The sequence below is a fragment of the Syngnathus typhle genome, linkage group LG22, assembly GCF_033458585.1.
Source record: "Syngnathus typhle isolate RoL2023-S1 ecotype Sweden linkage group LG22, RoL_Styp_1.0, whole genome shotgun sequence".
In the NCBI taxonomy this organism is placed as follows: domain Eukaryota; kingdom Metazoa; phylum Chordata; class Actinopteri; order Syngnathiformes; family Syngnathidae; genus Syngnathus; species Syngnathus typhle.
Window position 1 is genome coordinate 5,511,401 of NC_083759.1, and position 24,466 is coordinate 5,535,866.

General features: G+C 37.6%; 5 protein-coding genes across 11 annotated transcripts in view; 2 read left to right on the forward strand and 3 right to left on the reverse strand.

Annotated features, from left to right (window-relative positions):
* Positions 1 to 85: 85 nt before the first annotated feature.
* Positions 86 to 6,199, reverse strand: cep85l (centrosomal protein 85, like). Its single transcript, XM_061270093.1, has 13 exons — positions 5,928 to 6,199; positions 4,894 to 5,055; positions 3,879 to 4,729; positions 3,718 to 3,803; positions 3,533 to 3,647; positions 3,303 to 3,458; positions 2,990 to 3,142; positions 2,569 to 2,723; positions 2,317 to 2,425; positions 2,183 to 2,233; positions 1,922 to 2,023; positions 1,645 to 1,798; positions 86 to 1,172 (listed from the first exon to the last, which is right to left on the reverse strand). The coding sequence occupies exons 1-13, from the start codon at positions 5,974 to 5,976 to the stop codon at positions 1,018 to 1,020; spliced, it is 2,298 nt and encodes a 765-aa protein (XP_061126077.1). The 5' UTR covers positions 5,977 to 6,199; the 3' UTR covers positions 86 to 1,017.
* A 143-nt stretch (positions 6,200 to 6,342) lies between these two features.
* On the reverse strand, positions 6,343 to 8,626 carry LOC133146389 (gap junction Cx32.2 protein-like). The gene is made up of 2 exons (XM_061270109.1): positions 7,866 to 8,626; positions 6,343 to 7,442 (listed from the first exon to the last, which is right to left on the reverse strand). Exon 2 carries the CDS (start codon positions 7,416 to 7,418, stop codon positions 6,744 to 6,746), a length of 675 nt encoding a protein of 224 aa, XP_061126093.1. The 5' UTR covers positions 7,419 to 7,442; positions 7,866 to 8,626; the 3' UTR covers positions 6,343 to 6,743.
* A 69-nt stretch (positions 8,627 to 8,695) lies between these two features.
* On the forward strand, positions 8,696 to 10,618 carry LOC133146388 (gap junction Cx32.2 protein-like). Its single transcript, XM_061270108.1, has 2 exons — positions 8,696 to 8,851; positions 9,474 to 10,618. Exon 2 carries the CDS (start codon positions 9,490 to 9,492, stop codon positions 10,351 to 10,353), a length of 864 nt encoding a protein of 287 aa, XP_061126092.1. The 5' UTR covers positions 8,696 to 8,851; positions 9,474 to 9,489; the 3' UTR covers positions 10,354 to 10,618.
* Positions 9,460 to 24,466, reverse strand: part of mcm9 (minichromosome maintenance 9 homologous recombination repair factor) — a 52,631-nt gene continuing 37,624 nt past the window's right edge. For 6 of the 7 annotated variants that reach the window (XM_061270087.1, XM_061270084.1, XM_061270085.1 and 3 more), the window contains 2 exons: positions 24,186 to 24,239; positions 9,460 to 24,103 (listed from right to left, as the gene is read on the reverse strand). The gene's annotated coding sequence lies outside the window, so the exon portion shown is untranslated. The remainder of the gene's footprint in view (positions 24,104 to 24,185; positions 24,240 to 24,466) is intronic. The other variant, XM_061270086.1, reaches the window with a different exon arrangement.
* Positions 15,424 to 17,800, forward strand: gja1b (gap junction protein alpha 1b). Its single transcript, XM_061270105.1, has one exon. It carries the CDS (start codon positions 15,424 to 15,426, stop codon positions 16,591 to 16,593), a length of 1,170 nt encoding a protein of 389 aa, XP_061126089.1. The 3' UTR covers positions 16,594 to 17,800.

The window sequence follows — 24,466 nt, forward strand, 5'->3', positions numbered from 1 at the left end:
AAGATGATTATATAGAACGTTAAAAAATATATATACCCCAAAAAGTAATAAAACAACTGACTTTGTTTAAGTATAACATCAAGTGTTCACTTTTTCCCTTTGGTATATTAATTAAAAAAAAGAAAAGGCTAAATATGGATCAAACATGACATCCAATACATAAACCAATTTCTGTTTTCTGGTTTGATAAACAGCTAAACATAAATCATCATTTGCTTAATTTAACTGTTCATGATGCATAACAAAACTATCATTTATACACAATCGAATATCTGGACGGAAGCAATTATGGAGAGATTATGCATGGTGTACTGATATTAAAATTAATCCTGAGCCATGCTTGTCTGTACATTGTTGTTGAATACATTATCTTTTTTCTATAAATACAAGCAAGAATTATAAAACTATACAAAAATAATTCATTAATATATTGTCACATTAAGTACATTTTTGGACTATACAAGAATAACATTGTAAAACAAGAGAAGACGTAATGGTTATATCTCTGTCCAGTTTGTCTCTCAAGCTGCCATAATTCTGAGCAAGCACATTTTAAGAAAACAAATTAATGTGTGTTGGTTCTTTAAACACTGAAAAGGAAAACTACATTGCAACATTGGAACATATTTGTATATTTGTTTGAAAATAAAGTTGTAATACGGAGAGGATTAGGTCTTAATTATAACAAGTGCCACAAACCTGAAGCCTAAAACCGCTTAACTGTTCATACTGGTTGAAATGTAGACTTTGTAACTTTACATATCAAAGTGTGAAAACGCGCTTAATCATTTTGCATAGCTGTGGTGAACTCTGTTGGCCACTTTTCCATTCGTCCTCCTGGTTTGTCTCTTGGAAGCCACTTTCACCAAACTTTTCCTGGAAATGACTGCCTCAATGGCGTGAGTCAGAAGTGGGTCACTCGCACAGCCGATGCAAGTTTCCATGTTAGCATAATTGGACATGGAAAGAAAGGGAAAAGCGGCATTCCAGTTGGCCGGCGTGAATGCTGGTGGCATCTCAGCTGTCGACCACATAGTGGCTGTGGCATTCGGCAATGTTTTTCCTCAGTTCGTCAATGCCCCTCCTCAGCTGGCTGACTTCAAGCAGCTTCAATGGGATGACTTCCTCCTGCGTGTCGCTGCACTCGCTCTCCTCTGCAGACAGACTCAATGCTGCACAGAAATGACAGACATTATGCAATTGAGCTTAGCAAAAGACAATAAAAATAGTTTATTAAGTTCACTTCATAGGAAGTGACATCAGAAAAGATCCTTTCTCCGAATCAACACCTTTATCATCTTTGAGCAATCTGTATGGAAAAAGGTGTGATTTTACCAAAAGTGATAGCCATATTAGTCATAAACCGCAAGTTAGGTGTGTCCAGTTATTTCATTAGTCTGAGGTGCTAACGTAAGCTGTCCTTTCACGTCAATCTGTTTGTGTCAATTTAAAAGAAACAAACATGGTCCATTTTATTCTTTAGGGTCAACTAGGACTGAAAACAAACTTCAAAGTTTTAAATCATTCAGTCAGCCTATATTATAGCTTCATGTGACTACAGCTGCACAATGTTCTAACATATTCAGAAATGTAACATTCATCAAACAGATTTCGGTGCCGTTGTGAAGAATGTTGTCCACATACATGTCATGCCCAGCAGCAGGGACAAGTTGAGTTCCTTTCCTTGAGCTCTCTGCACCAGGATGCTGCGAAGAGCCTGAAGGTCCAGAAGACACAAGGACAGCTCCTTCAAGAGTCGCCCCATTTGTGGAATCTCCACATTCGACTGAGTGTTGTCCTGTAGGCAGGTATTCATCCATTAACACACAGTGTACACGTTTAAGAGATCTTCTCAAAAGTCGTTAGCAAAACTATTTGTACACAATCTTTTCTAGGCCAAGACATGAAATAAATAAATGACCTGTGACAGGGTTGTAGAGTCAAAGGATGAACCTTCTTGGTTGTCTGGAGGACTTAACTGTTGTGAAAGGTTTCTTCCTTTCTGAAGTCTTGAACTGGTCACCTGTCAACATACAGCAGACAGTATAATAATTAATAAGGGTATGTATTTCTCCAATATATATATATATATTTTTTTTTTTTTTTAAATCCGACCTGGGTCACTTTCATGTGCCAGATATTAGGTGGAGAAGACAGGATGGATAGACTTTGATTAGCATACCTTCACTTGTGTGTTGAGCCTCTCAATCTGTTTTTTCTGATGCTCAATGAGCTAAGCGGAGACACAGAGAAGATGTTAATGACCACATTCGCTACATCTACTTCAGCACAAATGCGCTCCGTTCCAAACCCCACCTTGCTGCTGTGGTCTTGTTTCTCCAGGAGTTGAGAATTTTCCACCTCCAGATGCTTCAGGTCCAACCTCACTCCATCCTCCAAACATCTCTGCACCTTCTGCTGCAACCTTGAGTCAACAGAAATGCCAGTGACAGGTGTTAGCAGAGAGGCAAGGGAAGCTTGAAATACTTAAGCATGATAACAGCCTAGAAGAAACCTCAAACTAAGCTAGTAAGAAGCAGATACCAGCTAGTTAAATCAGATTAGTACCCGTGTACAGAAGCAATCAACTCCTTCTCTCTCCTGGCTTGCATCTCAAGCTTGATGTCTTTTTCCTTCAACAGAGTATAGCTGTCTTGCAATTTTTTCTGCAAGTGACACACTGTTTTCTCCAGATTCTGAGCTCTCAACTGCACCTCTTCCAGCTGAACACACAAAAAAATAAAAACACACACACAATGTGCAATTATGAAATTCAGCAGTCGGTTTTTAATGATTTTTTTTCTTTAAGCGACAGATCATGACAGAAGTGATTTTATATTGTGGGACTACCATTATTATGTTTTTTTTTTTTTAATTACTGACCTATTAGATTTTGAATTAAAAATAGATTTATTATTTTTTGTTTAATTTATTTCTTTTAATTTAGAAAGAACTGCCCCAAAAAGAACATAAAAAGGTGTGCGTGTACCTGCAGTGCCTGGACTTGTACTTCACCCAGAGTTGGCAGGTCAGCAAGGTACTTCTCTAGAGTTTCGATGCGTTGCTGTTTTTCTTGGTTCTGTTCGCTCTCCCGCTGACATTTTTTCTTCAGACTGCAGATGTAGCGATCCCTTGTCTTTATCTGATCACAGAAGCATGTGTTTTAAAAACACGATAAGGCATAATTGCATAGTCAATCTCATTTCTTCGCAAAACAATATAAAACAAACAAAAAAACACTTTTAAAATAAGCAGCCTGTGGTTCTTCTTTTTTTTTTTTTTTAATGTGTGATTCCCACTACCTTATCTTCCAGTTTCTTGAGGTCTTCAGTATATCTTTGAGTAGCTTGCTTGTACAGTTCAGTAAGATGAAGTACTTCCAGTTCGGACACTGCCAGCTTCCTGCTGAGTTCTTCATCGCAACACAGTCGATCAGACGGTACTTCCTTCACTGACTTCTATTGGGCAAGCACAAGCGTTACCACAGAGCATATTCAGATTATAGTGAGGAAGTATTTATGATAGAGGGTACCTTCATTTTCAGAATTTGAGGGTCTTCAAACCACCTCTGACTATGTAGCACCTGCTGGGCTTTCAGCTCATTTTCTCGAATGCGGGCATGGAGTTGCAGGATCTGCTGCTTCTGTCTGAAAAAAAAAATCTTAACTCTCACTGGTGCCTATTAAGCCTAAGCGTGGAAAGTGGGTCACAACTTACCTATCTATCTCAAGTTCTTTTTGTCTCAGCATTCCCTCTTTAACCTTCACTAAAGTGTTGGCAAAATGGGATGTCCCGTGCAGCGTCTGCAAATGCACAAGCAAGTATGTTTTCATTAAATACATAAAAAAAGAGAGAATATGCTGCACTGTCACTCTTACCTGGTTCATGCCTTGCCCATGTGATGCTCCATCTCCACCACAGATCTTTGTTTCACTACCAACCATCTGGGCATTTTCTCCTCCGTGTTCTACTTTGGAGCTATATTCCATCTGCTCTGTCAACCACATTTGTGTGCGGACAGCTGGCTGAATTGGGGAGTCTCTGTCAACTGGGTGACCAAGAGCTGAGTCTGCTAGCTTTGATAAACTGAGGCCATAAACTTGACTACCTCCAAGAGGCATCTTAGCTTCTGCTAAACTACTATGGTTCATGTCCAAACTGCTGTGTTTACTAGGTGAGGATAGAGATGAGGACAGTGATAAATCAGTTTCCAAAGCAGATCTACTACTATGTTTGCTCCAGTAGTAAGGACCTGCACCAGGAGAGCGTTGTAATAAGCTGTGACAGAGCAAAGAGGAAGATAGAGGTAAATACAGGTCCCTATTTAAACCACGGGGTTCTTTTCTGTAGCCATAGAGCAGACCCCTGTCCAGGGAGCCATGTGAATCTGCACTGTGTTGATGGACTGACGTCTTCTTGGAGTTCTTCTCAACACCAGATGATAACTTAGTGAGAGAGGACCACCTCCTGATGGGCTGCTGATCCTGCATGTCAACGGTAATTTGTGCATCAAGGGGAGACGTGGTAGGAGGAGTCAGCTGGCAAGATTTGGTCCTATGAGCGGTGCTGCTGGATGAGGTTGTCGTTCTCAGACCGGCATATGATAATGTGGATGGTGATGGCTTGGCGTGGACAACCGAGGCGCTCCCGCCGAACCCATCCTCCTGACTAGAGTGACGTCGGGACAACGGCTGGAGAGATGAAGGTGTGGTGCTTGAGCAGGAGTCATCTTCAGGAGTTACAGGGGAAAGAGACAATTAATTTGGGCCCAAATTTACTTAACTCATTCACTGCTGGCCCAGTTAAAATGGATCTTTGACGTCTATATCGGTCAAAGGCAATGAATTAGTTAATGGTAAGCTTGAAGAAAAAAAAAGAAAAGAAAAAAACTACCTTCCACGCTATCAGAGCAGTAGGTACCAATGCCGGTGTCACCACTGTCGGACACAGCACTGTGTCTACGTCCAAAAATGCTGTTCCCAGGTCCAGGCTGCTTGCTGTGCCAGGATGATTCGTGGGTAGGAACCCACCCAGGAGAGCCGCCACGACTTGAACCTTAAAACGACATTAGAAATTATTTAGCAACGGTCCCTCTTCTTTGTCGAGAACTGTTTGATTAATGGAATCATTCATAGTTTCAAATGTTAGGTGTGTGCAGGTGTGTAGTATGACTTTTCTGTTATTGATAAAGCTAAACTTTTGTACAGATTCATACGAGTAATTTGAATAAAACCAGAAACTCCAGGTAGATTAAATCAAGTCTAGCAATACTATTTATACGATACTTTTTATTTCCAAAAGTACCTATTCACATTAGTAACACTTTTTTTGTACATATACATATATATATATCTAATTGTTATTTTACAAATTATTGATCCATTTAGAGGTAAAAATGGCCAGCTTTCTTTGTCAATGTAATGTAAGTTGCTTAACCAAAATGTTATTTTTATTATTTCCCTGTAAAGAAATTTCCTAACCCCACATACTTATCTGAATACAAAGATTAAATAAGTAAATGTACAAGATAGTGAGCTAATTAGATAGAGTGGGTATAAAAAGTCTACACACCCCTGTTCAATGCCAGGTCTTTGTGACATAAAAACCGAGACAAAGATAAATGTTTTGGACTAAATATCTTATTTCAAACCATTTCCACCAATAATTGGAACTGCTGTACAATTAAATTGAAAATAATATGAAATATTTTTGAGGGGAGAAGAAAAAACATGGTATATAGAACTAGCTTCTGTGCGCCACGCGACGTTTTCGTGCATTCTTGCTGCCCACCAAGTGACGTAAATTCTAGTCGACCGCAGTTCATCCTTTTAAATCAACAAACGCCGTATATTGGCCACTACACGTCAACCAACAAGCAAGTCACAATATTATGACCTATTTAATCGCATAACAATAATAAACCTCACCTGTTTTATTCGAATCGTATCCATCGTCAAGATCACCTCTGTTCCACATTGGCAGTGGTAAGACGCTTTACATAACAGCAGTCGGAAAACAGCTTCGTGGTCGGAAAGGAAAAAGCCTCAATGGAATAAAAGGAAGCCAGTAAGGGATTTAAACACGACTACGATGGTATTGGTGACATTTTAGTGTGAAATAGTAGCTGTAGAACCCTAATTGTATGTCTTGTCTCAAGACAGTTCTCAAGTAACGGTCTCTTTTACTTACACACGATGACTTCCGGTGTGGAAGTGACGTCATCAATCTCTCCCCTTTAAAAAAAAAAATCTTAAAAGCTGAATTCAAATAATTTTCTTGTTTGGTATTAGCCTACAAACAACTTTTGGGTGATTAGAGTTGTTTTGGTAATATAAAATACAATTCATATTGTACTTTAGTTTATTTGCGGTTCATTTGCAGATGTACAGAAAGTATAAAAAACAACAACAAGTAGTTGTCATACAATACATAACATGGCAACAAGACTAGCAGGCAACAATTTTGCACTTCCATCACAGCTCAAGAATTTAGAAAAATGTCACACACAAAAATAACATTGTATAAACGAGAGCACAGGAATAATAAAAGTGCAGGGCTGTATTTGTGTTGTGACCTGCATAGGGCATCTCATTATCATCTCAAAATAGTGCGTCATACATTATCAGGTAAAATTTCAATCTTTCACGTTATAGTTTTGGACCTCAATGGAAGCCGGATTATTTGTTTGGATTTCTAAACATTGGGCAAATTTATTGACGAAGAAATGAGCCAATGCTCCTCTTTCATCTTTGCTTGATCTTCAATATCATCAAATGAAACATTTCAGCAATGTTGAGCAGTACAGAGATGACAGCCATCACCAACATAAAAATGATGAACACATTTTTTTCAGTCGGACGGCTAATGAAGCAGTTTGTGTCAGTCCGACAACTTCCGCCTTGGAACGTAATCTTATCAGGTATGAGAATGGAACCGTAGATGAAGTACTGGCCCACGATGAAGCCCACCTCCAGCAAGATCTTGAACACAAGCTGCATCATGTAGCTGACCAACAGGAAGCCTTTAAGCTTCACCTTGCCATTTTCATCCGAATATTTGGGAGATTTGATTATCCTGTTGGGGTCACGATTGTGTCGCCTGATCTTATTCTCTTTGCGAATAACAAGCAGGACGTGACCCAGATAGATGAATGTAGGTGTTGAGACGGTTAGGATTTGGAGCACCCAGAAACGTGTGTGAGATATGGGGAAGGACTTATCATAGCAAGCATTCTTGCAGCCGGGGCTCTGGGTGTTACAGTCCATATTTGCTTGTTCATCTCCCCATATTCTGTCTACTCCAGCTGCTAGAATGAAGATTCTGAAGACGAACAAAACGCTCATCCAGACCTTGCCAAATATAGTCGAATGCGATTCGACCTTGTCCAACAGCTCTGATAAGATGGACCACTCGCCCATGATGGCAGCCGATCTTTCACAAGTCTGTGGGAGAAAATGCAAACAGTTATAACATGTTTTTTTCTGGCTGTTCAGTGCTCATGCTAGCAATGTTAACAAATGATCAACAAAATTGTAATGTGAGACGTAATACATTTTTGATGTAGGCTCCAGCACACCCTAATAATAATAATAATAATAATAATAATAATAATAATAATAATAATAATAATAATAATAATAATAATAATACCCATAAACACACATTCAAAAAAAGAAAATAAATGTTCACCAGATAAAATGCTCTTTACGCTACCTTCAAACTTGTTTCAGATGACTTTTGATCAATACATCAATATTCCAAAAAGTTGTAAAATGCTAAAATGTATTCTTTGACATCTGTTTTACCATTTAAAAGGTTGATAAATGAATTTACATTGTATTTAAACAAGTTATAACGAGTCCTACCTACTCAACGGCTCCTGCTTCCTTCTCTTCTTGTAGTCCCGCTATAACGGTTTCACTTCTCTTAAAGCTTAGTTTAATTTTGCAGCAACATCAAGTTTATCAAACAGACTCCCTCATGCGTGACGATGACTCAGCAGAACATGACACAATTTCTTCACAATTCATCTTATTTACTAGCATATTGCAACAGCTTGCTTTTACAATATGTATGAATAAACATTCCCCCCCGTTGTCCCGCCTTGAAGATAACCTCTTGAAACTTACGGAACTCTCAGCTGCTACGAAGTATTAAGACAACTCCCGGTAAAATGTTTGTCTCAAGAGGAACAGGATTTCTTTCCCAGAAGCAGAACAATCAGCTGTCGGCCATTGACGACTCAAAGTTCGAGGCTTGGAAAAGAAAACTTTCGTTTATTGCGCATGAGAAACATTTTGATAAAGATTTTTGTGAGGGTCATGACAGACAAGCGGCCCCCCGACCTGGAGTTTGACACCTGTGCTTTAGGGAGTCAACTGAGATTTATTGGACACCTGTTCAGTTGAGTCAGGTTTGATGGTTTCCGAGCATACGTTAAATCACGTACACATTTTCAATAATATTCAATTTTGGGGGACTGAGGTGACAATTCCAGTTGTTTGTGTTCCTTTCCAGGTAACTTTTTTGGAACAAATTCTCATCATCAAAATTCATAATAAAAGGGTGTAACTATGTCTCGGTGTGAGCTATGTCCAGTGGGAGGTATGTTTACCGAGAGAATAATGCAAGTTATGCAGTTTGACAGGAAACTGGACTGATGAAATTCTTCAAAACAATCACGAGTTAGACACGCTGAAAAAAAGAAGCTGTGGGCGTTATGCTGATGCGAGTCAATCAAACCAAACCCACTTCACTTGGTTGTATTTAAGTCTTGTCCTCGATATTAAACCAATTGATATTGTGTTTTCTTTTCTACACATTTATTTTTCAACAAGTGGGAGTGTGTCAGGCAAGTATATTTTGTATGTTTAAATATTTGTTTGGTTTAAATCAAGTACAGTAGAGTATCATGCTTCCTCAAATCGGGCGAGATTGTGCTTTAAAATTGTGCTTTGAGATTTCCGCGCTTGTATTCAACAAAATCTATGCTACAAATACGGATCATATCTAGTACTTTAGTACATATGCAGATTAAGACACTTATACCTCTAAGAAAAACATGTTGACATGGTTGAAACATACGGGAGATAAAACTTCACATAACATAGGCCTGTATAATTATCAATCTCATCATACTTTTGGTTTGTTTGTTTGTTATCCAAAATATGGGAAACAAACATACAGTTGATGATAATGTTTTTCTTATGCTAGAAAAAATAAGCATTTATTTATTGCTCCTATTTATTTAGTTATTTATTATTACTTTCATTTATTTATTACTTTCATTTATTGCTCATATTTATTTAGTTATGTTTTTTTTTTAAATTAATTAATTAATTAATTAATTTATTTATTTAAATACAACGGTGCCTTACTCATCACATTCTTGGGAGAAAGTTTGGAATTGATTTACTATTACCTCAAATATTCTTTGTTTGACGTTGACACCAGTATGTGTTTTTCTATTTCAGATGTTAGTTATTTGCCATGGGTGACTGGGCGTACCTGTCCAAACTTCTCCACAAGGTCCAAGCTCATTCCACTGTTGTCGGAAAGATCTGGATGAGTGTCCTCTTTGTGTTCAGGATCTTCGTGTTGAGCGCTGCTGCAGAAAATGTTTGGGGTGACGAATTGTCTGAGTTCTACTGTGACTCTCTCGAACCAGGATGTAAACACTCCTGCTATAACTGGATGTTCCCAATGTCTTACGTGCATTACTGGGTACTGCAAATCACTTTTGTGTCAACCCCCACACTGGTCTACCTTGGCCATGCTGTCTTCATCATCCACAAGGAGAAGAAAATGATAGAGCTGGAGCAGAGCAAAATCAATGGAAACAAACCAAAGACACCTAAATACACTGATGAAAGAGGGAAGGTGAAAATTAAAGGACTCTTATTTTCCACATACATGACCCAGCTCGTATTTAAAATAATGCTGGAAGTTGGGTTCACCATCGGACAGTTCTATGTCTTTGGCCCTCTAAAAGTTGTCTCGGATTTCCATTGTAAGAATTCACCACCTTGTGCTCATGAGAGCGGATCTAGGTGTTATATTTCTCGCCCTACAGAGAAGACCATCTTTATCTATTTTATGCTTGTGGTTTCTGGTATTTCAGTACTTCTCAATATTGTTGAGATGGTGTACCTTCTGTGTAACAGAAGGTATAGCGCAAAGAAACAGCTCGCAGCTCAAGCTCAGGTGCTCACGGCGACGACGTGTGCACCAACCAAGCCACCATGGGGAAGCATGAGAAACCAATATGGAGGCTTAGGCTACCCTCTGTTGCCTCTCCATCCTCAGGTCACCACGTGCTTAAGCAACGATGAAAGTCACATCCACTCAGAGTGAAAACAAGGGAAACTCAAGTGTACGATTTTTTTTTCTACTGCTGACTTCAAAGGTTCATGTCAACTTTTTTTTTTTTTAACATTTGAAATAAATAAATTACATTGAATGTCACAAGGTTTATTTTAAAGGCCAAATCTTTCATGTGAACTGATGTAAACAAATGCAAGCTACTCTTGTAGAAAGTCCTAAAACTTTATTTGTTATTCACTGTTCCATTTTTACTTGGCTCTGTAATTTGAGGTTGAAGTAAAGTGCTTGTCAATTATATTGTCCCTGAATATTTCACTTTGAACTATTGAGCAATGTTTGATGTCGATGCTTCTACTTTAAATCTTTGTAACAAAAAAGCACCTCTCGGTAATCCGTGCATTTAGGAGAAATAGAATATATATAATAAATAATACAAAAAATATAAAATGTATACAATATTAATAATAATAATAATGATGATAATAATAATAATAATAATAATTAATAATAACCTCAACCTCAGTGTCATGGCCATGTCTGATAACGGGTAAAATTTCAATTTTCAATCAATGGGAGCTGACCCATTTGTTTGGATTTTGAAACAATTGGAAAATTTACTGGCAAAGGAATGAGCCAATGCTCCTCTTTCATCTTTGCCTGATCTTTAATATCTGATGAAACATTTCAGCAATGTTACAGACATGACAGCCATCGGCGACATGCATCATGTAGTTGACTTACAGGAGGCCTTTGATCTGCAAGTTAGGTTAACTTTATTAATTTGATTAAAATGCACTTTACAGTCATGGAGGCTCAAAGTTGTAACAACTTCCTGGCTACCCGGGATACATTTTAAAGGATCTCAGCAATGTTACCCATTTAGAGACAAAAGTTACTCATAATGGTTTGTAGTCTTTTTCATCAAACTGAAATTTTATAATTTTACATTCATTCCTCCACATTCATTTTCTGTTCTGCTTATTCTTTGCTTTCATTTCATTTGATTTTATGGCCTAGATTGAAATTGTGTTTTCTTTTCTACAAATTTAGTGGAAGTGTATCAGATAAAAATCAATCGAAATAATAATAATAAAAATACAACTGCGTGTCTGCAGCAATAAATTAAATTACAATTAGAAATAAATGCATCCCCCTATGTCTTGTTCAGTGAATAATTTTCGAAAATTTCTATCAGCGTATTTCGTTGACATTTAAATCAACATGTGTCGTCATATTCCAAGACATGCACGTGGTCCGCTAAGCAAACTCTCAATAGCGCTAAAGAATCAAAGTATCAAACAGGTTATGGAAAGTTTTTATTTTTATCGCTGCGTATGCCTCAGTACTGTTTGAGGTAAAATATACATTTTAAACGCCCCCACCCATTTGCTATTATCTTAATGGAGCGCGAGAGAGGCTTCGGGTTTGACGTCATGGTCAGGTGACTCTCTCTTTGACGGGACACTTGTAAAGGAAGTTTATAAATTAAGCTCACTTTTCCGTCTGTTTCCAAACTTGGATGTCAACCTTTCTGAGGAGCGAGTTCCAATTAATCCCGTGTCTCTAATTTACTCTCTGGTGAGTTTGAAACTTCTAATGTTGTATTTTTATTATTATATTTGCCTCTAAATTTCGTGTGGACACAGAAACACAGAACGGTGCTTTATATTATTATTTTTGGGTATTAATTATTGCATTTTGATACCGACCGACAATTTGTTTTGTTTTATTAGAGACACACTTTTGACAAAAGGAAAAAAATCCTTTACTCGTGTTTTTATTTGAATAATGATTGAAATTCATTAACGTGATGATTTTGTGTGTTTGCGCTTGTCTGATCATCAACACGATATACTTTGAAATACTCTGGCAAAATCAATCCAAGTACGTAGCAAGTCTTTGTGGTACTAAAGTGATCGTCTGTAGTTTATTAATATAGCCACTAGACGGCGATATTTACCAGCAAATCGCAACAAGAAAAGTTGATAGAAACGAGAGAAACTTTTTTGATACATTAAGAGATGCAAACAAAAAAGAGCAAACAATCGACAGGCTTGGAGTGAAATAATACGTTTTATATTCGTTTGCTGAAACGAGATTGGATATGTTTTCTAACAGAAGCATTTATGGTAAAATCCAGAAAAAATACATTTCGGCAACATTCAAATGAACAGGTGTCGATGCCGGCTCCGGATCTTTTTTTTTAAATCATTATAAATTTTATGCATGCGTATTTGGATCCGAACATATTGTAAAGACGTACGATGTGCGTAAAAACAAACTACTGCCAACAACTCTCGTGGCAATATGCTTGATGTTAAAGATACATTAAAGTGACAAAAACACATTTTCCTAAAATTAGTTTAATAAACTAAACACGTATTAGTTCTTTCCACTTTCTTGGCTGCTTTGAACTCTTTCATGTTGGCCTGCCTAACTTTTTTTTTTGTCCTCATGGAGAACGAAAGGGGCTTCGGTTTTGACGTCAAGGTCAGGTGACTCCCTCTTCTGACGGGACACTTATAAGGGAAGTTTGATAAGTTAGGCTCAGTTTCCAGTCTGTTCCCAAACTTGGATGTTGACCTTTGGGGAGTGAGTTCCAATTAATGTAACGGAAAGGGTCCCAACGGGCTCTCTATTTTCCTTTCTGTAACTTTCCAGGTGAGTTTAAAGCTCCAAATGTTATATTTACAACTTTTATTATAAGTTAGCCTCTAAATATTGTGTTTGGACACAAACACAGAACTGTGCTTTTGCAGCATTTCAATTTGATTAACTGTTTATAATAGTAATTTAAATATGCCCCACAATGTTTTCTTGTAAGAAAAAAAACACTTTTTTTTTTTTTTTGTGGGGGGCATTTTGGACCCATGATCCTGTTTGCAGAACCTTGAAGTGAATGATGTGATTTAATTAAAAGCGTATTTCCCAGTCAGCCCAGTTAGTTTACAGCCGTTAAACAACCTCAAAAAGATTGTTCAGCTGCTGCAGGAATAGCAGGAAACCTCAAACTGGGACTTGTTTTTCCATTCATATCCTGTGTCTTCTGCACGGGCCATTGTGTTGGATTTGTCTGTGCTGTCTGAATCATTTATCACCAAAACCACTCATCTAGAAAGTGGCGGGAATTTCTGTCCAATAACTACAAAATTATTTATTGTCTTTAGTATCACTTGGCATGATTGACTTATTCCTATTTGAGTCTCTGACTAACCCTAAAATAACTTATGACCATCCAGTTTGTCGGATAAGGTGCATTGTTTTGCCCGGTAATAAATTATAGGAAACATGTGGTGGTAATTTATAGCATGAAAAATGTCTTAAGGTTAACATCCTTCTAAGAAGGGCAGATTTTAGGACAACTGGAAAACATTCAATTTTGAATTCAACATTGAGTTTTCTTAATGCACGGTACAAATGATTAATATTTCTGTTTTCATTAGTCTTCCCTCAAAGCACTGTTGAGTGTGGGTTTGAGTGTGGGTTTGAGTGGTGGAAAAAAAAAAGTGCATTTCACAGGTGTCAGTTTAAAAATGAATGAAAATATGTCCAATTAGGTTGCTCTTAATGCTAATCACTGTAAGCATCACAGCAATGAGGAAACTCAAGGAGATGCATCCCAATCTTAAACGTCATTAGGTATTGATTGAAAATGATGATGATGCCTGTGATCAGTCCATGATGTTCTTCTCAGATGAGATCCAAATTCCATGTGAGCCTGTTTAGGTTATAAAAATAAATTGTATAGATGGCACTTGCCAGTTGCGTCACAATGCTTAGCACTGCTAAGCTGTCAACAGGACAGTGTGAGCACTTTGGAAAGAAACTCCCAGCAGGGCTTTCCGGTCTGCTACACACACACACACACACTTTTTTTTTTTTTTTTTTTGGGACGGTCATTGAAGCTTCATGTCTGCAACAACTTATTTGTGCTTCTTCACACTACATTTGAAAGAGGTAAAGCACATACAATAAACGTACAAATACAGAAAGAAAACAGAAGCGATATAAATAAATGTTTTTTTAAAAATAGCAAAAGCAGTTTGTTTACAAGCATGTTAACTTGACATGGGCACAATGGGAGTGTTGAAAATGAGAGCAGCAGGGAAATACTTAAGCTAAAATCCCCTCATGTGACTGAAATGTTTTTAATCAAGAGCTCCAACCAGTTTGATCTGGAATAATCCAAAGTGAACACCTTCTATCCTTTTTTTTCACCCACAAATATTATCTTAATGTCATGATTCATGGATATCTCTGATTCAAGGTTTTGCTAAGCTTTCTGCATTTATATAATGACTCATTTAATGCGTCACATTGGGTGTTAAGATTGTGACATACTTTCTCCAACTTACAAGATTGTGTCTGAAACGTGTTTCCTGTGTCTGCTCCTAGCAACTGAATTAACTTGTGTGCTTGTTTCACAAGGACCAATAAACCTCCAACAATATACAGAAGCCACTAACACTTCATGTTGCCACTACCAAAGAAAATAAAGTCTTCAAAGTAGTTAAAATAATGATCTAGTAAAAATGGGAGTTGTCTTTTTTTTAAATTCCATTCCCATCCAACAGTTCTTACTCATCTTTTGGGGGTAAAAATAGTCTCTGATTTATGCCCATATTTTTTATTTCCTCTTTGCACATTATTCTCTCAACAGCTCTTTTTGAAGAGGGTTCAAAAACAGCAAAACAAAAACAAAGCCAAGGATCAGGAAAATATGCAGAAATGATCATTTGATGCAATAGGTGTCAAACACAAGGCCCGGGGGCCCAGATACGGCCCGCCACATCATTTTACATGGCCCTCAAAGACAAATTATGCATCAAATTCATGTGTCAATACAAAAATGGCCAATTGTGTTTACTTAAAAAAAAACAGAGATTGCTAGCTTTTATTAATATCGGAATAGTTTTACTCATCTTTGATTTCAAAACTAGTTATTCATCAGTTTGTTGTATAGCCTACACTATATATTGACAATCAAGTTAAACTAAGCATTCATTACAATGGGAGCTTTGATCAGTCAGATAATTGAATTTGCTAATTCTTACATATTGATGTAATGTCTTTTTTTTTTCCAACGTAGGCTACTTGAGGATGGGCGATTGGAGCGCTCTTGGTCGTTTGTTGGATAAAGTCCAGGCCTACTCCACTGCCGGGGGGAAGGTGTGGCTCTCTGTCCTCTTCATCTTCAGAATCCTGGTCCTGGGCACGGCAGTAGAATCCGCCTGGGGAGATGAGCAGTCTGCTTTCAAATGTAACACCCAACAACCTGGTTGCGAGAACGTCTGCTATGACAAATCCTTCCCCATCTCCCACGTCAGATTCTGGGTCCTCCAGATTATCTTCGTGTCAACCCCGACCCTACTTTATCTGGCTCATGTCTTTTACCTGAACAGGAAGGAACAGAAATTGAACAGGAAAGAGGAAGAGCTGAAAGTTGTACAGAATGACGGAGGAGATGTTGACCTCCCGCTGAAGAAAATCGAAATGAAAAAGCACAAGCACGGCATTGATGAGCATGGCAAAGTAAAGATGAAGGGGGCGCTGCTGAGAACCTACATCGTCAGCATTTTTTTCAAGTCCCTCTTTGAGGTGGGCTTTCTTGTGATCCAGTGGTACATATACGGCTTCACCCTCTCGGCGATCTACACTTGCGAGAGAGATCCATGCCCGCATAGGGTGGACTGTTTCCTGTCACGTCCCACGGAAAAGACAGTCTTCATTATCTTCATGCTAGTGGTTTCTCTGGTGTCCTTGGTTCTCAACATCATTGAGCTCTTCTATGTGCTTTTCAAGAGGATCAAAGATCGTGTGAAGGACCAACAGCCACCCACAATCTATGCTAGTGGGGGCACTTTGAGCCCGACCCCCAAGGATCTCTCCACGACCAAGTATGCTTACTATAACGGCTGCTCTGCCCCTACTGCCCCACTCTCACCCATGTCCCCTCCAGGTTACAAATTGGCCACAGGAGAGAGGGGTACAGGGTCTTGTCGTAATTTTAACAAGCAGGCCCATGAACAGAACTGGGCCAATTATTCCACGGAGCAGAACCGCCTTGGCCAGATTGGAGGAGGAGGGAGCACTATTTCAAACTCCCATGCACAAGCCTTTGACTTCCCCGACGATACCCACGAGCATAAGAAATTGCCCTTATCAGCCGGACACGAAATGCAGCCTCTGCCCTTGATGGACGCTCGGCCCTGCAGCCGGGCCAGCAGTCGGATGAGTAGCCGGGCCAGGCCAGATGACCTGGACGTTTAAACCTGGCTGGCAGCCTGAGAATCAGGAAACGATCACTTAGGTTTAAACAGAAGCTGGGCCTAACCTCAGTTACTGTTTTTGTCGTAGAGACTCTTGGGCTACGTTGACACTGCCCAATGTCCATCGCCAGAAATGTCCACTTTATGATTCAAGTTTCAACAACCAGATACACATGGGCAAAAAAAAAGAAAAATCGGAATTGAGCTCCAGTGTGAACGTAGCCCAAGTTTGTCAAGAGACATTCAAACCTAAACCTGTATGTAACACTGACAAAAGGTACAAGTTGCAAATAGTTTTTGAGGACTTTCCATTTACCTATAGGGCCTATCACCTAACCAAGCCTTAACAAAGCACACCCTTAGAAGTAGGGGAAAGGCAGAGGTGATCCTGAGATGCAGTCACTCAAGAACAGTTGAACACGGAGATTTGTTTGATTTTATGTTCAATAAACACTATGTGATCATTTTATATAGTGTCAGCCATGTTCCTACCAAGCAGGACAGTTCAGTTTGATTCACTGCGGTATGCTCTAGTAGAGGCGGCCATTTTGTTAATGAAGGTCTTTAGAATTGTCCCTAAACGGGTCAAGTACCAACCGTTTTGGCACACTAACATAGAAGTCTGCCAAAGATGGGTGATATATCATTTCAGTTTTGATGTCATGTTAGTTATTAAGTACATAAGTATAAGTACACATTAAACAGCCTAATAAACAATTTCAGGATACCAAGTTGGATACAAGGTGGTTATTTACTACCAAGCATTTCATGTACCGTATTTTCCGCACTATAAGGCGCACCTAAAAACCTCAAATTTTCTCAAAAGCCGACAGTGCGCCTTATAATCAGGTGCGTCTTATATATGGACCAATATTGAGCCACTACAGCAGGCGTGTCCAAATAGATGGATTAATACATGGACAAAGTTTAAAATGGACCATTCATTGAAGGTGCGCCTTATAATCCGGTGCGCATTATAGTGCGGAAAATACGGTAGTTCTAATTTAGGTAGTTACAAATGTACCAACGGTTTTGCTTGGTGGACTCGCATTTCTAAGAATTCTAAGATGACTATTTTATTACTGGAAATTGACTAAGCCTCAAAATGTTTTCCAATTATGAGATAAAAAATGAAATGTGAACATTTAAAAAAAAAAAAGAAGCCCATTGAGCTGTGTCTTTCCAATGACAATTTTTTTAATGTTAACCACTTTGCAAAAAAAGGCAAAACAAGGCTTTTGGGAGTTTGCTGAGTATTTATTGCTTGAGTTATGATGGAAATCCACTACTCCAATTACGAATTGACTACTATTCAGTACATCTTATATAGTTTTCTTTTTTTTTAAACTCCCTACAACATGTATATTTATTGGCCGTTTCTACAGTCACAGTCACAAAACATCCAGACTGACTGATGTAGTCAGTCTGGATGTTTTTTTCCTGATAAACTTTGAATTTATGTGATGTTTCATTCTGTGGGTTTATTTGTATGTTTTTTTTTTGTAAAGGAGCGTGTTAGTGGCAAAATTGATGCATCAGGCTGTCGTAACACAGCAATGTATTGGTTGGTGAAATCATTGCTGCCTTTTTCATATTTGTGGGAAGTTGGGAGACGACCGAAAGATTTTTTTTTCTTATTCATTTGAGTGAATGATCTCTTTAGCGTATTTGTTTCCAATTCGATGTCAGCGTTGCTGCTTGAGAAATAGTTACTTAGTACTGTAAATCGTGCTAACTGTCACAATGAAAATGTGAGTTTTTAGAAGACTTCTTCTAGATCTGGACTAATATTTAGTCAGTTATATTAAAATATATGCCAATGTAGCTCCTCAACTACAAAACATTAGAATCAATCTCAATTTGCTCTTTCAAAATGAGTCGTTGTGTTGGTACTTACATGGATCTTTCAGCTACAATGGCATTTGCACTGTGATCTAGTAGGTGATAACTATGTTAATATGATGCACCCACAACGTGAGAAGAGTTTTCTGATACTGTATAAATGTTGCTAATTTATTTTGTAACAAAATAAAAACACTAAGGTGCGTGATATGAAGCATCCAACTGCTGGTTTAATTGTTATGGGCCAAATGTTAATATTTCACTGACAAAGCGGGAAAAATAGTCATTTGTTATAGTAGTTCCGACAGTGCTAATCTATGTAAGTGCATGATAGCAAAGCAAACATTCATTGTATCTGTGAAAACTATTTTAACCAATAAATGTTTCTTCATTCTTAATAATCTGACTGGTTTATTGATTATTGTGCTGTCTAAAACTTGTTCTAGCTGACACAGGATGCTCGTCATATTAATCTTAAATCACAGCCAATAATTTGTTGTATACATTTTGTACTGGGTATGTATAAAAATAATAATAATAATGCATTATATGAATTGATTTCTACAATGATTTAAAGGGTTTGATGCACACTGATGTCATATCAGTGAATGAAATATGATGAATTACAACCATGCGTAATGGGAATCGGGTTATATTACTCGCGCCACAACTTAGACCTGGTTTCACCTGGTCTAAAGTGTACTCTACTTTCTGTTACCAAATCGTCAGGTATGACGGGAACGTGGAATAGAAATCATCCTCGGTCCCCCGGAACACCGAGCAAGCCATTCTTTCAAACAGAATAAAATATTTGGCACATAAATATGTTTCATCCTACATGATACTATATTTTAAAGTTTGTTTACTTTCATCTGGGGTCTGCTTTTTTTGGGATCCACATTCACAGCTTGCTGTTTGTTACAGAAAATGGATTTGTGCAATTCAAGAAAGCAGAATGAGAACACCATTTTTCATTATACTCTGTATGTCATCAGCATTTTAAATTCATTTTATGTCTCCTGTTATGTAAAAACATACTTTTGGTAATGCATGAACAAAACCTGAAGTCAGGGTCAGGTATGCGTTTTTAAATTGAAGTGAAACTGCAGACTGGTCTTTCATTTGACGTCATTGACTTAATTTCTTTCCGTTCACTGGCACGTACTTTATGCTAGTCTGCTCTTGTTCCATTTCATTAAATAGAACTACTAACTCACTGTCAACAGCAGTTAACGCTTTGTTCTATTTATGATATATTTCACATGCCCACTTTGAAAATACTTTATTCCTTTGTGTTGACACTCTTCCTCCATTACCAACGTAATGTTGTGCCACAATGTAGAAGAACATGCACTAAATATTAACAATACACAATTTATCCTGACATATGTAGTAACCACATCTCTCAACAATTTGTTTTTTTTCCTCTTTCTTTGTTAACTACTGACATTAATAGAGAATTGCATCATGTCCTTAAAACAGAGAAAACCATCCAACTAATGCTGGCATGGTTGCCGAACACCACATAAACCAAATCATGATCCACAAAAAAGGAGTGCAATAAGGTTCCAGGTATTCAGCGCTGAGCTTTACTCGAGCTTTGATAAAAGCTTTCGAGAGATGTAGTTAAATTTCATAACAAGAAAGGACACAGCTCTTTTTCACTTTTCCAAGTTCCCCATTTAATCTTTCCATCGCACTAAACCAAACCACATGTTGTACAGACTGTAGCCACAGCATGAAGACCACATGTGTCCGAGTTAAAAACGTAGGGGAGCAAATGGGAATTGTAAACTTCCATTAATAATATCTTCAGATTGATTTACAGTGAATTTGACACACAGACACCAGAATTAGACATGTTAATTTTGATCTTTCATTCAGGAAAGAAACTTCACCACTTTAACCATGCAAAAATGTATATGGTAAAAAAGTATTTTGTTTTATTTAAAACGTTTTAAAGAAATTGTATAGTCAGTGTGACAAAGCAAATAAGGAACCAACTAATTCCATCATTCTCACAGATATTCCCAGAAAAAAAATTGGAAGCTGTCCAAGCTCTCCAATAAATCAAAGACTGAGTACTAATGTTGATTTCTGCACAGTCATCCCAATGAGGTCGCCAAGCAATAGATATATTCCAGGAAGTCTCGGTGTCAGCCCAAAATAGTCTTTCCGGGGTTAAAATATCACATTAAAATGTGATGCATTAGTGAAGTTCATGAATGAAACAAAACAACAACAGAAAAATGATGTGGCGGGCAGTATCTGCCCCCCGGGCCTTGCGTTTGACACCTACAGTTTCAAATTTCTTAGCAGTCTGGATTAATGTGCAGTGGGAATTTCTGTGGACAGCTACCAAGACAAAAAGAGGATGGGAAAATCTAGTTGCAAGGAAATATTGATTACTTGATATTAAGCGTAATTGAAAGGTTTTGTCATTTGCATACAATACAGGTGCATACAATGTTCATGCATGAAACTAGTCCCTAATACAAAAAAGGTTTAGGGACCATTGCTATGGAGGATGTTTGCGACAATTCGCTTCCCCACTATCTTTGTTGCACCTTCAGTTGCGTGACAGTTGCGGAATACATAAAATCATGACAAAGAATCCGAATGAGAGAAGTATTGTAATAAATTAGATGAGATGTTACGCCACCCTGTGACATAAGCCAGTTGGCATTTAGTCATGACCAGCAGCGGCTGCCATGGTCTCATTTCTTTGTTGTCACATTGGATTCTTGTCATCACTGACCATGTTGCGCAATTAATTATCTGATTACGGGATGATTTTTTCCAGTGTAAAAGTGCAACTTTTTATGAATGCCCGCTTGATTGAGTCTCTGATGCAACTCGTTGAAGGCACAAGATTGAGGGGACGTTACCTGAAATATATTTGAATCTGTCTTTTTTATTTAAAAAAAAAAAACAGTGTTGGACTGCCTAGAAAAGTCGTGACTAACTGCAAGACTGTATTTCTGTGTTAAATTTTCAGTACGTGCCTATATGTGAATTTTCTGTATCTTCCAAAGGTCCCTTTTATAAATCAGTGTGCTTTACCACCTCTGCCTGAAAGGAGACTATTCAGCTCAATGGTTTTATCATTTTCAGCCACTCACATTTCTACATTTCATCATGTTTGACAAATACTGAAACATGATAGTAAATGCGCTATGTTTATTTGATAACCATACAAATGTAGCTTTGTTTGCAGCTTGGAAAGAACACGCCAACAGTATTTGAATGTTTCATTTTTAGGGCAAATGTCAGCAGAATATTTAAATGTGCACCACACTTGAGGGGGTCACTGCATTTGCGAACAAATCATTTTGCTTTTTTTTTTTTTTTTTTTGACGCAATAGACAGGACTGATAAATTTTGTGTTGTTTGTAAACTGATTCGCCAAATTCTTTTGAAAAAATGTGTAGTTATAAGATAATAGTTTTCAATTTTGGTTGTTTTGATATCATTTTGAGTTTTTTTTTTATTCTGTTTTTATAACATTTTGAGTTTTTTATTCAGTTATCATCTCTGCTTTAATGTCAGCATAATATACATACATAGTACACCTCCTCACACAGTATTTATTGCACGACAAAAAGCTGCTCCATTTAGCTGCACAGAGCAGAATGAGTCAAATATCCAGGTGCAAACGTTAGTAAATCTTAATCTCAAACATGAGAACCGCAACCATGCTATTTATTCTGAAAATAAACTTAATCAAGGTTGAACTGACAAGTTTATGTGACTTTTGAATTTGTGAGCGTTATTGCAAAAAAAAAAAAAAAGCGTGAACTGCATGCTCCATGGATTACAAATCTGGACTCAGCAAGAGGCTCGGACATCTATCAGCGAAAGAAAGGCTTTCAGTAGGAGGCACGGGAGGCCTCCTGCATACTGTCTCCTCAGTAACCATCTCCAAACACACCAGACTTAGCAAGGAAAGGCAATTGAACTTAGAATATGTGTGCTCATTTGTTTTGTTTGTGTGTGTGCCAATATCAGTGTTAATGTGTATTATGATCAACTTTATTATTAAGACTTCATAACGTTTCACATGCTATATATAAAAAAAATCTTTACTGCTTTGAATTTCCTTGAATCTGTATTTATTGTATTTTATAATATTATTTATTATAATTTATAATGTATTTCAAAACTAAGCTTTGCCAATTGCAAAGTCACTCTATTTTCAAAGAAAACACACAATGACACCGCGAGCTGTGTTTGTAATTCCGAGCTGAGTCTCCAGAGGAAATGAGCAAGTGGTAAACTGGCAACTAAATACTTGGGGTGAAAAGCAGAAAGAGACACTTAAGGAGGAAAATTCCTTGAGCTGCGTGAGTGGTTACCTCTTCAATAACAGAAGATGTGTTCCAAGAAACATGGCACAGAAAGACTGAATGTTAACGGAGCAAGTTTAACACGCATGTTGTGGCTACCTTAACATTTGGTAGTGAAGCAACTAATTCTTTGGCTGAAATAAGTGACGCATGGAGAGAATGAGGTTTATGCGTAGTCTGTGGTTGCCAAGAGTGTCCACAAAGAGAAACATAATAGTTACACAAAGAAGTTCCACCTTAATTGCCCCACTATTTTTCACTTCACCGCATGGTGTGTGTATATATTTTGCCATAATAACCAGAAATTAATAAATTAAAATCTATTAACCAATCAGGAGTCAGACAGGGCATGTTTTGATTGGCTGTTTGCTATCCAATCCTAACTAGTAAGTGAGAATGTTGGTTATCTTTGTAAATGTTCTGTTGAGAAAGAACAAAAAAAGGAACGTGTTGTCACAATTAAATGGAGAATCGTTTTATCTCTAGGGTCTGGCAATGAAAATGTTTTTGAGACATTCCGTTTTTGTCAGGTGCCGCATGTGATAGATGTCAAATTTCTTTTGGTTGCAATATTTTTATAATAAAGAAACAATTCCACATTTGCTCATGTTATTACCTTGTGTGTCCAAATACTTTTGTCCATATGGTGTAGCTTTTTTTTTTTAATCTTATTTGGTGAATCAGAGAAAACAACATGGCTTTGAACGAGGTTAAGAGTTGAGTTGTATGGCGTCAATGACTGAGACTGTTGAAAAGTGATTGTTTAGAACTGAGGCAATTTAGTTTCCTAGTTATCACGATTCTCGGTCTTAAATACCTTGTGAACTTCTTTGGAGTTTCCAGGCAATGCAGTCAGCATGAAGCAGAAACAACGACATTATCCCTTATATAGTTTAAGTGTTTTTGGCTGTTGACTGTGTTCCCCCACCACACACGCACGCACACTTCAAAGTCTCAAAGGTTTTAGCATCTTATCTGAACCTCTGTTTTCAAGTCAACAAAGAGGCAAAAACAGTCTTGCCTAAGCCGACCCGAATCATTTCATTAATTTAGCATCGCCAGAGTCAATATTGATAAAAATGCAGCCATATATTTTCCTTCACAATAAAAGTGTAATATTTATTCAATACGTTATTCGTTCGTTACTGAAACGATAATTTTTTTTGTAAGTCAAATCAAATATTTTTAATACTTTAATTGCTAAAGTTACTCAACTTAGATAAATCATAGCAATTTGTTTCCTCAAACCTTTTGAGTTGAATTTGTTGTGTTGTTTTCATCCTTGGCCAGGAGGTCGAATGCAGATGTGGACCAGTGCAAAATCTGTAATAATAATAATAATTCATTAGATGTGTCCGGAAAGCATCATTGACAACAAAAGTAAATGTCATGGTTGCTTCAGTACCTGGCAAATGTTCTTGGCACGTGTGACATTTCCAGTCCAGATGTTGGTTCAATGCTTTATAACAAGAAAGGAATACATTATTTAAACAAGTGAGGATAAATACATTTAGTTTGACATTTTATATCATTGCAACAAAAATCAAAAGCTCACTATTCCCAAGAAAGACAACAAAAACAGCCTTCATGAGATACAAGTCTTTGCTTCACATTTTTCCATTTTACTGGCTTAAAGAGAAACAAATTGCACCTCATTTGGGTGAGCCGGGTATTTTTAACTGCTTT